Source organism: Nyctibius grandis, chromosome 19 (genome assembly GCF_013368605.1).
Source record: "Nyctibius grandis isolate bNycGra1 chromosome 19, bNycGra1.pri, whole genome shotgun sequence".
NCBI classification, from domain to species: domain Eukaryota; kingdom Metazoa; phylum Chordata; class Aves; order Nyctibiiformes; family Nyctibiidae; genus Nyctibius; species Nyctibius grandis.
Genome location: NC_090676.1, coordinates 9,779,566 through 9,795,324, shown reverse-complemented (window position 1 = coordinate 9,795,324; position 15,759 = coordinate 9,779,566). Strand labels below are relative to the sequence as shown.

The window sequence follows — 15,759 nt, the reverse complement described above, 5'->3', positions numbered from 1 at the left end:
TTTCTTTAGACATGGCCTCACATGAGTTGTACAAACTGTAGCAGAGCAAGTTAGGTTACAAACTTGCAGAACATCACCTTCTCCAGGACAAGTGTGAAGTTATACAATACCACTGATCCCCTGCACACGCTTCTCAGACCATCAAAAAACCCAAACAAACCAAGAACAGCTCTATGTTTCCCTTAAGGCTTTGTCTATATAGGGTCAACTTCCTCATCTACATCCTTTCTGAAACACACAAAGCAAAATTCTGAACAAGATTAATGTTACAAGAGGAAACATTGCTACCACTATCCCACCAGTTTAGAACCTCGCTGTAGTTTTTCTGCCTTACACAGCGTGTAGCAACAGTATTTAAATTCTGGTTTGTGAGTTCTCTGCTGCAGAAACACGGCACTGAACTCACAGAGCAACTTATCTCAATCCAAATAACAAAAGTCTAGAAAGCATAATTTTAGTAGGCCTATAATATGGCCAGCTCTTGCAGATGACATTTACGATCTTTTGACTTCCTATGCAAAACTACATACTTCACTTTTATAAAGTTCTACCACTAATTCATAGAAAAGTCTGAGAAAACGACAAAGCAAGATGGCTTACAGGCAAGTCTCAAGATTTCTTTACAACCCACATCACTTCTTCACTGAAAAAAATATATATGTGTAATGGCTTGGGGTGGGTGGTTGTTATTCTTGTCCTTAGAATGGTGCTGGCATAAGTTTTGTCAACATACATGTAAAATTTAACAAAACAACTAAAGCAAATCAGTATGTAGTTAAATAAATATAAATTCCATTATTGTTATTCAATTAATTCAACCTCTGTTACATTTTATCTTTACTATGGTGATATACAAAGGCCATTCAGATCACTGTCACTGGTGTTTAAAACACTAAGAGTCCTACTGTGCACAGACCAGTGACTTCCACACAATGACAGCTTGGGCGAATCTAAACTAGCACTGTGGTAATCCTGTCTTTGTCTTCCAAACCACTCTCCTTTCAATCACTACCAGAGCTTCCCTATTAGGCTGGTCTGGGGAGTTTTATCAACAGTAAACTCACCCAGTATAAAACATGAGTCTTTTTCTGCCAAGTTAACTCTCTCTGAATTGATCAATTTGAATTGATCAGAGCCCACGAAGCAAGGGGAGCTGCAAGATCACGTGTCTGAGAAGGTTGGGAGATGAAAGACTGACTCTTTCAATAACCACGAGGTATTAAATCAGCTCACTGTCCTGGGAAACTATATCTTAACCCTAGAAAAAAAAGTAAGAAGTTTCCTGTGGGCTTAATTATTTGAAACAGGAGACCTTGAGCTCAGTCCAGCACTAGAACCAATTTAAGGGACTTGCAACTTTTTGTACGGACCATACACCTGTTTCTGGGCCAAGTAAAGTGACAGAATCACACAGAATCACAGAATGTTAGGGGTTGGAAGGGACCTCGAAAGATCATCTAGTCCAATCCCCCTGCCAGGGCAGGATTGCCTAGACCATATCACACAGGAACGCGTCCAGGCGGGTTTTGAATGTCTCCAGAGAAGGAGACTCCACAACCTCTCTGGGCAGCCTGTTCCAGTGTTCAGTCACCCTCACCGTAAAGAAGTTTTTCCTCAAATTTAAGTGGAACCTCCTGTGTTCCAGCTTGCACCCATTGCCCCTTGTCCTGTCAAGGGATGTCACTGAGAAGAGCCTGGCTCCATCCTCTTGACACTTGCCCTTTACATATTTATAAACATTAATGAGGTCACCCCTCAGTCTCCTCTTCTCCAAGCTAAAGAGACCCAGCTCCCTCAGCCTCTCCTCATAAGGGAGATGTTCCACTCCCTTCATCATCTTTGTGGCTCTGCGCTGGACTCTCTCTAGCAGTTCCCTGTCCTTCTTGAACTGAGGGGCCCAGAACTGGACACAATACTCCAGATGCGGCCTCACCAGGGCAGAGTAGAGGGGGAGGAGAACCTCTCTTGACCTGCTGACCACACCCCTTCTAATACACCCCAGGATGCCATTGGCCTTCTTGGCCACAAGGGCACACTGCTGGCTCATGGTCATCCTGTTGTCCACTAGGACCCCCAAGTCCCTTTCCCCTACGCTGGTCTCCAACAGCTCTGTCCCCAACTTGTACTGGTACATGGGGTTGTTCTTGCCCAGATGCAGGACTCTACACTTGCCCTTGTTATATTTCATTAACTAAATGAACTAAAGAACTAAAATGCAGACATCTACATAAACAGGCATCAGACTTAAAAATGACTTTTAGACATCGATTATGTCAGAGTGACATAAGTAGTAGTTTAGCTCACTTGATCCATGTGAAATTCTTACTAGTACTAATATGTGGGCCAAAGTCTTTCAAAGGAGAAATTAAGGTGAGATTTCATGGGCAGCTAAATGCATCTAATAACCCCCATTGTCTCTTATATCGAGTTCTCATACTCACCAAACTCTTTCACAAACTGGTCACTACAACAGCAGAAAAATGTTTCCATTTTTAAGTTGGTTAGAAAGTTCAAGTGGCTGGGATCTGACAAGCACCACAAAGGAGGTAAGCAGCTGAAGTACAAAGCTGGGAGCTTACCCCATGCAGCAGCAATCATTAAAACAACAAAAAATAGTTTACTTTCTGCTGGCTTACAAAACTGAAATACAGAGATAAGTATCAAAAGCAGTCCAGTGATGGAGAGCGACAGGGAAGACCAGAAGCAGAGAAGGGAGAGAAGGACAGGGAAAAGGAGCAAAAGGAGCAAGTGAATCTCTTCTGAGCTGTCAGATCATATGTACTACCTCATCTAACCATACCATGAGAACTGAAACAAGAAATTTACTGTCTGTTAGTACAAATAAGACCTAAATGCAATTTTATAATTGCATATCATTTTATATATGTTATCTACCCAAGCTACCTCATTAAAAAACAAAGGAATGCAGATGATCTGTGCCACGCTTTCAAGACAATTATATCTGCACATTCAGAGTTAACTAGACTTATGACCCCTGTTGTAAAAGTGTGAAGAGGAAGTGGGTATGTGCCAGAATTTAAAAAGGATGGTAGGAACCATTGCTGCCATTTTACAGAAATGGCTTTCAAGTAATCTGGGCTGCAAAGTCAGCTGCAAGTACAAAAGGAGATGGACAGGCAGCTGGTAGTCAATTACAATGAACCGGAGTAAACAATTATGTGCAAGTATTCTGATTGAAGGGCATTTCTGTCCCCCCACTCCACATGACAGTGGGAATACTTACACTGATATAGATGGCTTCATATTTGTCTTTCTTTATACTGACAGATAATATCATTTGCCTGTAGTAACTCATTCACAGAGAAAACTCCAGAAACAGGAGGACAAATTCTCAGTCACCTACAATTCCACCAGCAAGTTTAATTCATATCAGGAATGGAAATATAAATGTCCATGAAATCCATACTGCTCAGAGGACAAATTTTTGTGGAAACAGAAATGTTATTGTTCTTTATTCTTAGGAAAATTAGGATTCATTACTGTAGGAAATACTACACTATTTTTACTATTATTACTACTACTACTATTTTCTCCTACATTTCAAATCTAAAAGTACTTTAAAAGAAGCCATGATAAGTGAGGTGATTGATAGAATAGGCTGATGTTTTTTCATAATTTAACCTTAGTTATTCATAAACCAGAAATAGCAATGGAGTGAGGGGGGGGGAGGTTTGACATATAATGAAAACTAAGCAAAAATTAGAACACTTTCTAACATACAATAGTCATTGTAAAAAATACAATTGAGTCTTGAGTGTTCACCCAAGAGCAGCTTCATGGTAGATCACACAGTTTCACTATCCTGGTTAACAAATATTCACATGTTGTAGAACATAGATGAAACATTCCTTCTTACCTTTGGATCGAGTGGAGATATCCATCCCCTCCACCACCTCCTGCTCTGCCTTTATTTCCTCTTCAGCCAAGCTGCAGGATTCAAAAGGTGAATCAGAAGTTATAGACTGGATTATTCCCATGGCTAACAATGTATAGAAATTCAACGTAACACTGCCAAATACAACCATATTAAAATTGCTGATGAAATGAAAGGTCTGCTGCTTGCCAGAGTATACACTGACCAAAACATGTAGAGAAGCAATCCAGGTACACATGCACACTGTATGTTACCAATTACAAAGGTAACATTTTCACACTAATGACAGTCTTGTAACATGTACTGAAGATTATGTCACTGTATGTATAAATTGCATGTGACAGACAAACAGGAATTCCATTCCTTGTAGCTCCTAGCCCAAGGCCTGTATAAACTGTGTGGACAGATGCCTGCTAACATTTTAAACACTCACCAGCATCAGTGAACAGATCAGCTGAAGTTACAGATTTAGTAACACAGAACAGCTTGCAAAACTAGAAGGTAAAATGCAATCTTAAAAACTATTAAATAAATAATTTCAAGGATTTTGAAACTAGACAATATAACAGAAAATGGAATATTTATAATTTATTGGCAATACAATCCCACCAATTATTAACTATAATAAAGAGTAAACAGAACAGAGTTATTACTATTATTCAACCATTGAATCTTACATAGACAGTTTTAATTTACTCCAGGCAGGATTAAATTATTAAATAGATGACAAACTATATCTGACTTGCTGATATTCTGCTTTCTTATAGTGATGCCATCCAAGAAAATAACTCAATTAATTTGTCTAGTTAAGTCAGTTTGGGGAAGGAAGGTGGAAGGGAGAGGAAAAAAGAACTAGAATGAATATTGAGTTACACACCGCTTTTGGAGATCTGACTGTCATAGATGAAAGATAAAAGAAAACATGATGTTGAAGCAAGCCCAAATTAAAAATGATAGACAAATGAGGTTATGGTGCCTGAAGTAGGTATCACAGTTGTCCATTAATACCACCAGAGCACAACAGCCAAGCAGGTTGTAGATCTTTTCCTCTGTAGTGACAATTTACTGTCTAGTCTGTTAATGTAAGTTGTTGCTAATATCAGCTTACATTGATACAGCAGACTGTGAACTACTGCTTCTGTGAAGTGGACCAAGATTCCATTCAGCCACCCCAGCTCTAGGGATAGCTATTTCTACCACAGAGGCCCAGAGGACAGCTAGAGACCTTTGCTTTAGGCACTGTCATTACATCTGCCCCAGACAGCTGATCAGAGCTTGGGAACAACACTGAGGACTTGGTTACATTTATATCAGAGAAACTCTTCAGCCTGACAAACAGTTTATATTAGCAGGAGTTTTGTTACTGGTATAAGTTAAAACAGCTTCCTAAACAAAGTAAAACTTACCAGCTGAAGGACTTTTTAGTCTGGTATTTGTCAAAAATACTTTTAATCAACTATCAGCTACTGGGGGGCTGGGTTGCAATTCCTTTCACACTTCTAAACAGGACAGTTATGTCATCAAAAATTTTAAATACAAATTAACCAAGCTCAAGGTATGAAAGACCCAAAGCCAAGAAGATCCATGAACTCCAGAAATCATTATTCTTTACTTGTCATTTGTATATAGCAATAATTTACAAATTAAGCTCTTTAAAGTCATAAAACACTGAAGTTCTATTCTACCAGCATCCAATCTCCCAGCTCATGGACTATGCTATTAAGATCAGTAGCAAGGAAAGGCACCCATGTGATCAGAATTATGGTAAATGTGTAGCACAGTTGACTGTAGCACAATGCTTCTCAGATTTATTTTGCATGGGCAGATTAAATGCATAACATAGTCGAATGTACTACAATGCTCACCGATTTACTATGCATGGGCAGATCAATTATACTGCACATTTGTTACACCCTTTCCCAGAGGGCCTCCAGCAAAGAGGAGCTGGCAGTGTGTTGCAGACACCAAAACATTTCATGCACCACTTGCCTCTGTCCATTCTCTTTCCTAAGCAATGGGAAGGGATGGGCTCATGGGATGGGTTCATTGTTCTGTTCCCATGTTGCATTGCTTTTTTCTTCCCTTCCCCCCTTATAAAATCCTATTTCAATATCACCAAACTGTAACAAAAACCGTATTTTTAAAACATCATGTATATATAATTAATAATACACACAGATAAATATGTAAAAATACATACTAATTCTGTCAAGAGTGATGTCCAGGACACACAAGTCTTTACAAGACTCAGGTTAAAGATCATTTTACACAGGTTGCTTCTAAAAGGAATGGTTTCTCCAATCCCTAACCTCATGTTCCAGAAATCACGTTCATTTTAACTGAATCAGTCCTGTGATCTAGCTCACTGTGCAGCTGGATGTGCAGAAAAGAGGAAATGGGAGCGTACCACATGTGAGGAAGGGGGAAAGAGTAATACCCTTTTAACAGCAGCTCACATTTAAGTTACATTAAAGCGATCATAACATTCCAGACTGATCCAAATCTACCAGGTGCCATTTTGTTCAAATCACAACCTCAGGGGAACATGATACAACAAGAAAGATACAGTAGTTGCTACAAGTCAGTACTAAAAGACACAGAGAGGATAAATGGGTGTGACAGCACAATACAGCAACACAGTAGCAGGAACCATTCCTACATCCCTGACCAAAGTAGCAGGGAAGTTGCAGAGCTGACTGAAGATGCTCTGCACCTGTGGGCCCAAACCTAGCACTGCAGGGGTGTTACAGGTCAGGACTCCCATGTATTAGTTACAGCATACGAGGTTTCTTCAGTTCGAAATCTGTCTCTCCCCATCTAACGAGTTTAATTTAGGAAATTCAGCCAGTTTCCTCCATTACCTTTCTGAGTGTTCTTTCAAAAGATCTATAGACAAGAAAAACATTCTTCATGAGCAGTTCCAAGAAGAACAAAGTATCTTGACTTGACACATCTCTGATACATCACATAAAAGATGCCTGAAGCCAGCTTTGCCAAATATGCGAAGTATAAATGAACAGTCAAAATGCATTCACCGCTTGACACAAAGGTTCTTCGTTTTTCTTAGCAATGGAGGCGCATATATCCCATACACACACATGCACACTGTGCATCACCCACAACTAGAACAAAATTCAGCAATTATCTACTATACTATGAAAACTGAGCCTTAGAGGAACAGATTGCATCTCCATATTCTCTACTATAATTAATCTCACTCAATCTTTTAAGGGCACAAACATTTAAGTATGTAAGAAAATCACTGAGATTGTTCTGAAAAAAATCAAAATGTTGGGGGGGGAACAGTTAAATAAGCGTATTAGACATAGCTATAAAAGATACTTAAAATTCACAGCTCTTCAGAAGCATCTCCCGTTGTTTTATTTGCTGTAATGTATTATGACTTGCACAACATGACATTGTGTGAATGGTGGCACTGATGATTGTAGTGGTAACCTTTAAGACTCAAGTTTGTAAATACATGCTAGCAATTCACAGCAAGTTACAGTAACTTTTCCAAAGCTGACAGATCTTTTCACCTTTGCACCTTCCAACAATATAAGCAATATTCTGAAAATGCTTTATAAAGCACAAACTTCCAAATGCAGAAATTCCATTAGCAAAAGATTTCAAATTACATAATTCAAGAAAAACTGGTCCTTAATGACAGGCACCTTACTATTACCCACAACAAAAAAAAAAAAAAAAAAGAAAATTAAAACAGCAGCAAAATAATTATAAATAAGCATCGAGTTCTATGGAAACAATAGCTGTGTGATCAAGTAGACTATTCTAGAGAGTTTCATTTTGAGAATTCATTTTTGCAGGGCTTAGACCTATTATTTCAGCATGCATTACTATCATGCATGTGTACTATAAATGTGATGCTCTGAGATTGCGGATCAGAAATGATACTGGTATACACTCAGTTAAGTACCTAGATGAATACAATAAATACCTTATGTCACTATAAAAGCTACTCTTATCTCCTCATTAAGATGAGTGAACACAGAGGAACATATTTTAAGAACAGAATTGAAATTTAAGCTTTGCCAGTTTCACTGTCAATTGACTAGAACACCAATTAATCATTTAAAACTCCCCTACTCGTATTGACAAAACTTACAAAAGAAAAAAAAGGAAGAAGAAATTGTTTTCTAAAATGTTAAACTAATTTGTTTCATACAAATGATTTTAACATGACTGAATGAGGGGAGAAAGGGTGGAGGTAATTCTTTTGGGGATAGTTGGGGACAGAAAGAAAAAAAATAAGGATGGCAAACATACAATATTTATTGATACTTAGGTAAAACACAAAAAGAACTTAGCTGCCTAATTTTTAAATATGTTCTCTATTAAAATGAAGAGAGGGTGGGTTTTTTAATACGAAATTCAGTTTTTCAAATTTCAGACCAGTAAATAAAATACTGACTTTTCTGTTTAGGAAAATCATCCCTGCACTAGTAGTAGTACTTACCTGAAAAAATGTACATATACAAAAATATTTAAAGCTGCTCTAACCTGTATTAACTACATAAAGCAATTAAAAGTTGCAGATGAACTACTGCACCTTGACATTTAACCAAGAAAAACTGACGGATATGGAAAACCACTCAAAACAGCTAATGCCCACATACACAATCTAGATCTACATTAGGGAATAAGCATATTAATTTAAAATCAAGAACTATATATTTATGGAATTCATTTTTCCTTTTAATTAAAAGAAAACAAAACAAAAAACCCTGATTTAAGACTATAAGCACTAAAACTTAATTCCATCCTTAAGATAATTCCTGCCTCTCCTACATCACATTTGTGAGTAGCAATTCTAAATAATGATTTCAAAAAACTGCAATCAATAAAAATTTGAAAAAAATATTTGCATGCCATTGCTGAATAAATAGCAGCTTTGTATAAGCACTCACCTATAACAGTCTCTTACTCATCGGTAGCTATGCTATTTATGCAGGATTCTTAAAATGGCGTCTGACAGCACTGCACTGCCTCATTCCTGTACTGTAGCTAAAATGGTAGCAGTTTATTCAATAACAGTATCTCTTGTTTAAACAGCAGTGCTACCTTCGAAGCATGCATCTAAATATCAGAAATGGTAAAGTATGACAAAAGGACACCTGACATCCAAATGTTTAACTAAAAAGGCACAAGATAGGGAGTTTTGTGAAGTCACAGGTTACTAAGGAAATCACTCAATTTTAGATTCACTCTCCAGTTTGAGGCGCCTCATATTTTACATTTCCTTTTGCAGAATTCCCTGCAAAATGCTCAATTTGTATTAAGCAATTAACATACACAAAATGCTTGTTCAGATATCTACATACAGCAATGTTTAAGCTAGTTACCTCTGATAAGAAGCAAAGTAAATATATATATAGATAGATATTTAACTTAAAGAACATGTAGATTCTTTTTAAAACCTTATTCTTATTCACTGTGCATTCAAAATAGCTCCACAAGAGAGAAAATCAGGGGAGGGAGGGAGATCCTTGGTGTCATACCGTCGTCTTTAAGACTATAAACTATAGAGCTGAGGCCCAAGCAAGGCAACAAGAATAGCTATAGATTTCTGATGCTAAAAACATGATTTGAGAACAATCACGTTTGAAAGTAAAGGCTTAAACTGGCTAAATTAAGGATGTTAACATCCTGCTACAGCATAGTTTTAATCTCACAGTATGAAACACAGACGCTATGACAACTAGCAATAAAGGGTTAACATAAGAATGACAGACAACTTCTAGCAAATAAATACAACTCAGTTCCTATGTAGCTATTTCTAAGTTAGACTTTAACCCATGAATACAAAACATGTTTATCTATCTATCTATCTATATATATATATTTAAAATTCTTTCTAAATACAATTTAAAGGGCCAAGCTTGATGGCCTGCTACAACAGTTTTCAGTCTCTGGTTTGCAGACCCCTCAAAGCCAGTGTACTACTACTAAGGGGTCTGCAGACAATAACTAAGTAAATCAAACCTAGTTTAACAGGCTTAAACTCACTATAATGGTATTCATGTGCCCATGGGAAAAATATTAGGGATCCACAAATAACAAAATTTGAAAATTGCTGTCTGCTACATTCTACATGGGCAAAGATTATGTTGGACTTCCAAGATATTTAGGAGATTCAAATTAATACCCTGAATTCCAGACAGAGAAGAGGAGAGCTTTTACTGAGATTTGTCACCCTTTAACCAATTGTGTGGCACCATTACTATGGAAAACTGACCATGACCTATTACTTTTCAGCTACTGGATCCCACATGGACAATACATTTGAAAACAAAGCAAAAAAAGAAGAAAAAAAAAAACCCGAGCAAAAGTGCTATCACAAAATGGAAGACAGCTCAGGAAGACAAGCCAATTGAAGTTTGTGGACAGTGATATAAAGGGCTAAATTTGTAATGTAATCTACCTATTTATGATTTTTGAGCATGAAGTTCCTTTTATTACATGCTTCCTTAGTAGCAGTGTAGGTTTTCCCCTACATTTCAATACTCCAGCCTGATGTGAGGGGGGGAATTGTCGCATTTGGAGTAGTTTATACCCTGCATTTTTTTCATTCTCAGTATGTTAAGTAGTGTCATTTGTTTAAAGAAATCACTTCGTTTTCCCCTAGCACTGTTTAGCTTCCAACTAAAACAGTTTGCCTGCAAAGAATGAAAGAGGCATGAAGCTTTTAAAAAGCTACTGTTTTCATCATAATTTATAATCCAGATCACTCCTTTGTTTTTCCCCCACTGCATTCTTTGTCCAGCTAATTACAAAAGTAACTGGATGTTGGCACTAAATAATACTGGCTAATCATATTCATACTGGGCAATTCAAATTACTCTTTAGTAGCCAGAAAACTTAAAGTGCAATTATACGATTAACTGCTAGTTACGTTAGAATAATGGCCATTTGCTACAAGCTGAATAAACCTCAGCTACATTGCTTCATACGTGTCCTAATTGTGATATTAACAAGATCCAGTCCTGTAAAATCTTGACTAGAAAGAATACGTGTTTTTTCTCCACGTCTATCACCTAAACAAAACCCCACATTCCATCTGTCCTGAACAGGAGAAAAAACGGCACAGAGTGCTTCTTATTACGCAATCTATGAAAGTGAGTGATAACATCATACCTTGACAAAGCACCAAAAATATATGAAATTCTTCAGCTTGGCTGAATTTGCTTTACTTAGATGGAACAAAGATGGTAGAAATTTCCAGAAGGCCTTTCTCAGTCTTGCCACCGCAATTGTCAATCTTTAACCTACCCTCTGCTTCTATTGGCTCAAGCACTCCATGGAGCAGTGCGATTGGGCTGATCTGTAAAACAACACTGCTGTCTCTACCTTGCCTCAGACATCTTGCTGCAATGCAGACATTTATTTTTTGTGAACTATAAAAGAATTATATTTGAGTGATTAAAAATAGTGAACTTTAACAGACTCACGATGCTATGTTTCATTACATGCACATGGGCAGCTTATACAAATATGCTTCACTGTCAGCAGTGTGTCTGGAGGTGCAGATTTGAAACAGATCCTAGTTTAACAAAACCTGTGGGAGCCATTTTAATACAAGCTTTCTGATTGCAGATCACTTACTCCTGCTTCCTCATATTAAACAAATATTATGTTGTGCACTATTTAAGACCGAAAGTAAACTGCTAATGTGTATAAACTACTCCTAGGAAAATTATGCCCGAATGTAATTTCTGTTTTTAACAACTGAAGAACAAAACCAGAATAACTTCTTAGCTGTGTTAGCACTTATATGTATGCTGAAAAATGCATTAAAATTGCATACAAAAATGCTATCACATGAAACTCAGTGGTACAGCCCAGCAGTGTTTCAGGTTGCAAACTGAACTAGACATTCTTATAATCTAATCCTTTGTGGGGGGGGGGGGGGGGGGTTAAGCAAAGTGAGATATTCAAAGTAAGATACTCATACTGGCAAACAAGTAACCAGAGGTAAATTGCTATGTTACAGAATGTTATCAAATACATGGCAACCTTCTATAAAAGTTAGCATGTAACTGAGGCTTGGGCAGTCATTTGCAAAGCAAGCTTAGCTCTTAAGTTCTTTTCTAAAATCATGGATGTGTGTGGACTGTTAAAAAAAGTGCAAAAATTATATTAAAATCACAAAAGACCATCCTTCCTCTGCTTTGGTAACAATACTGGTGATCACTGAAAAACAGCTTGTTAAAACAAGCATCCAAACACTACAGTTAAAATCTTAATAAAGGGCACAAAATGTTCCAAATTAGTTATAAATCAAGCAAGTTTGTCTGAGATCATACTTTGTATAGTATCAGAAACATATGCTCATTAAGCATTATTTACTTTACTTCATAAGGTCACTTCATTGCTGAGTACTAGCACTTTCATCACACCTCAAAAGCCTAAGGAACAACGAAAATGCGCTTTACCGTACAAACATGGTAATTAATGATCTATGAACAAACAGCAAGTAGAATATTTTTCACTGGCCTGAGGTAAACAGGAAGTATAAGCTTCAAACTTTAGAGGCACATTATCAAAAAAAATAGTGCATTCAAATTGGAACAGTTTACATGTACAAGTCCCTTAAAATGGACGCTAAGCAAATCTGATTTTTTTATCTGACTAACCACTAACATTACTTCATCTACTGGACTAACTGACCCAGTAAAAACAAAATGTTTGAAAAACTATTAAAAATGTTCAGAGAGTAGCATGCTGCTTACTTACCAACTGTTCAAGCACTCATCTCATTTTTCCAGTTAAGAAGATACAACAGGCTGGCAGATTTGGGAATTGATCAAAAAGGAATTTCTTGAAATAATTACGTAGCATTAAACCAAAAGTTTAAAAAAAAAAAGGAAAAAAAAAAAAACAAGAACGAACAACATGTACTACTGTCATGAACCACACATGATTTTATATCCTCTGGACTCCACAACACAGAACTGTGGCTGATACAGTGTAAAACAAAAAGGCACAGATAAAAGGTACATTAGTTTATTTGAACTACGTAAAACAAGAAAGCTAACAGTTCAAAAACATTTTCCATAAAGAATCAGATCTGTAAACAGATGTACTGCTGCATTTTATTGAGGAGCAACCCATTTCCAAAATCTGCAGCATAAAAACTCCCTTTTAAAGGAACAAAATATTAACCATACATTGTCCTTCAGAAAGAGAAACACGTTGTATTAATTACTCCTGCAAGAAAAAAGGTTCAATAACCGTTTTAAGTTAAGATAAGCTGCATAAAAAACATGATGCAACAGCACACCACCACCTAGGCCCAATATCTACAATCTGCCATTAGCACTTTTTGCTGATGTCTAGGTTTTCAAAAATCCCATATTTTCTTAGAGATAACTTATCTTAGATATTCCATTCACTGTTTAGAAAGGTAAACTTGCCTGTTCTTCTGTCTGCCATTATCCCTGCTTGACTCCCTGTAGGGCAGTTAAATGCATCTGCTCCCTAGCTTCCATTTTCTCTTCAGCAGGCATGTGACACAACAGACAATAGTGCTGGCAAACTGCTCAGAGAGAGAAAGCTTCTTTGGAATACCAGGATCTTGATAAACTCTAAAAACATCGTCCTCCTGTGCAGAGGTAGGTATGCCAAGGTTTTGCCAGTCTGCAAAATAAAGCTGTGGCTAATGGCTACTAACCATGTGACCCAAGAAAGCAAATTTAAACAGTTCCAACTTAATAAAGTGCTGTGGTGTGAGTTTTGCACAACAAATCACAGAGAATCACACTCTCAACCCACAACTCATAGGTCTTAGAGAAAAAAAAATGTAAAAAGTAAGGCTTACCTCTGTGGATGCATTGTTAACACAGTGTTATGTCAATACTTATAAAACATGGAGGACAGGCTCTCAGTACTCAGGCAGAAAGGGCTTGGCACTTCAGCTTGATGATCTGTCTTCCTAATAAAAGCTAATCCCGGATTGGCTACTTTGGTAAATCTGAATGTAAAGCTTCAGGGGATTGGCTGAAACACTTCCTGAGCGATTATCTTTGTGCAGCTCTGGCAAGCACGAGCCATCCTGTCCACAGAGAAGACAGGCTAAGCTAGGCCCGTTTCAGCAAAAGAAACTTGAAAAGAAACCCCAAATGTGCACTCCCCTTATAAAATACACAGCTTTTTAAGCGGAGGGAAGTGATCGCAAACTGCCTGCCCGAGCAAATGTGTCTCAACATGCGCTTACTGAAGGCATTTGAATATTTTAAACCTGAAGGAGGAAGAGTTCACCCAGGTCACAAAAGCTATTCTTTATAAACAAAAACCTAAATTCACTTTGCTGGTGTTCTGCAACATATTGCACGGAGAAAGCAAGGCCCTGAAAACAGAGCAAAACATACCGAAAGTGAACATGCACAGCAGGCACTGAAATTAATAACTGAAAATTCTGACAGAATTCTCCTATTCCGGAATTTAAATATATTAACACCTACCATCGCAACCATACACCGACAGTGTGATTTCTTTAGATACTATGATAAGCTGAGCCTTAAATAGGAAAAACTTCACGTCTCATTTCCACAAAAACTGCTACACAATTGAAACTGCGTTATCACAGAGGGTTGCTGCCATACAGTGCATGCCCTCCCTGTTTATAAAAATGCTGCAGAGCTTAACCAAAACTCTCAGGATCACCGCAGACACTGTACTCTCCAATTCCCCCCCCGCGGCCCCCACCTTTCGGCCTGCTCAGGCTGTCTGTTACACAAAAATCTGACTTCCGTATTAGCCGGCTGCAGCTGCAGTTTCCTGCCTATTAACCCTGTAGGACTTGGTACTTTTTAAGAGACAATACAGGCCCTAAGAAGACGTAGATTTCTCTACGTGGCACGTTATCTCTCTGCTTTCACAAAAACATTAATATAGCTTTTCAGATGTTTTTGGTTTACCTTTTATCTTTTCTAAAAATTCTGCAAATGACACGAAATGAGAAAATGGCATGTAAGCAACCAGTTTAATCTTGGGCCAATTCCCAAATATTTGATTAAAAAATGTGATTCAGTTCTCTTCCCTCATGCAGTGAAAGTGGGAGGATTTATCGCTATGCCAGAAAGGAAGAAAGTCTTAAATCCAGATGAAGATTTTAAAGGTCGAATCTTTAGAAAGGCCCCAACAAGGCTTTACATTTTTGTTCAAAATTTTGCATCCATATTAGGTAGCTTGGTGTTATCATACGATAGCCATTAACAAATTACAATGGAAACTGTAGATGAAAAGGTGATTCTGAAGCATGTTGCATATTACCAAAGGATTATTTATTTAAAAAAAAAAAAGAAAAACAAATGGAGTTGTAGAGGGAAAGGTTTAATATTAAAACAATCATTATTAAATAATGAGCTAAAATAACCAAAGCAAAATAAACATTCTTCCAATACAGCATGCAAGATCTAGGACTGTGCAAAACTGGTTATAGAAAACCCCCTCCCATAAATCAAGGCTGGTTGCAAACAGAATATGTAATTCACTCTACCTTTTCTCGAGTGCTAATGATTCCGGAAACAATCACCACAAATAAAACTAATGCTATCCCTTAGCTCCAACCAGCACCTTTCATGATATAACTACTTTACCATACAAACCTCTTTGCTTGAGAGCCGACATGGCACATAAATATGCAACTCAGTAAAATTAATAATCCTACTCTGCATTGTCCCATACTGCATTCAGATTATTTCTTGAGATATCATTGTCACAGGAAAACTGCCAAGCCATCCTATTACTGTGCTTACATTTCTCGTGTTCTTGCATTTTAGGCTGCAACAGCAGATTAACAGCCCAGAGTATAAATTCTCATCTCATAAGTAATTCTGGAGTCC

General features: G+C 37.5%; 1 protein-coding gene across 6 annotated transcripts in view; it reads right to left on the bottom strand.

The window, feature by feature from the left end:
* ZMYND8 (zinc finger MYND-type containing 8) overlaps positions 1 to 13,798 on the bottom strand; it is a 56,048-nt gene extending 42,250 nt beyond the window's left edge. For all 6 annotated transcript variants that reach the window (XR_011049489.1, XM_068416038.1, XM_068416041.1 and 3 more), the window contains exons 1-2: positions 13,734 to 13,798; positions 3,878 to 3,948 (exon numbers count right to left, since the gene is read on the bottom strand). Coding sequence is in view for 5 of the 6 variants with exons in the window: in XM_068416038.1 (XP_068272139.1) it covers positions 3,878 to 3,948; positions 13,734 to 13,747 (85 nt within the window). In the remaining variant the exon portion in view is untranslated. The remainder of the gene's footprint in view (positions 1 to 3,877; positions 3,949 to 13,733) is intronic.
* Between the last annotated feature and the right edge of the window lie 1,961 nt (positions 13,799 to 15,759).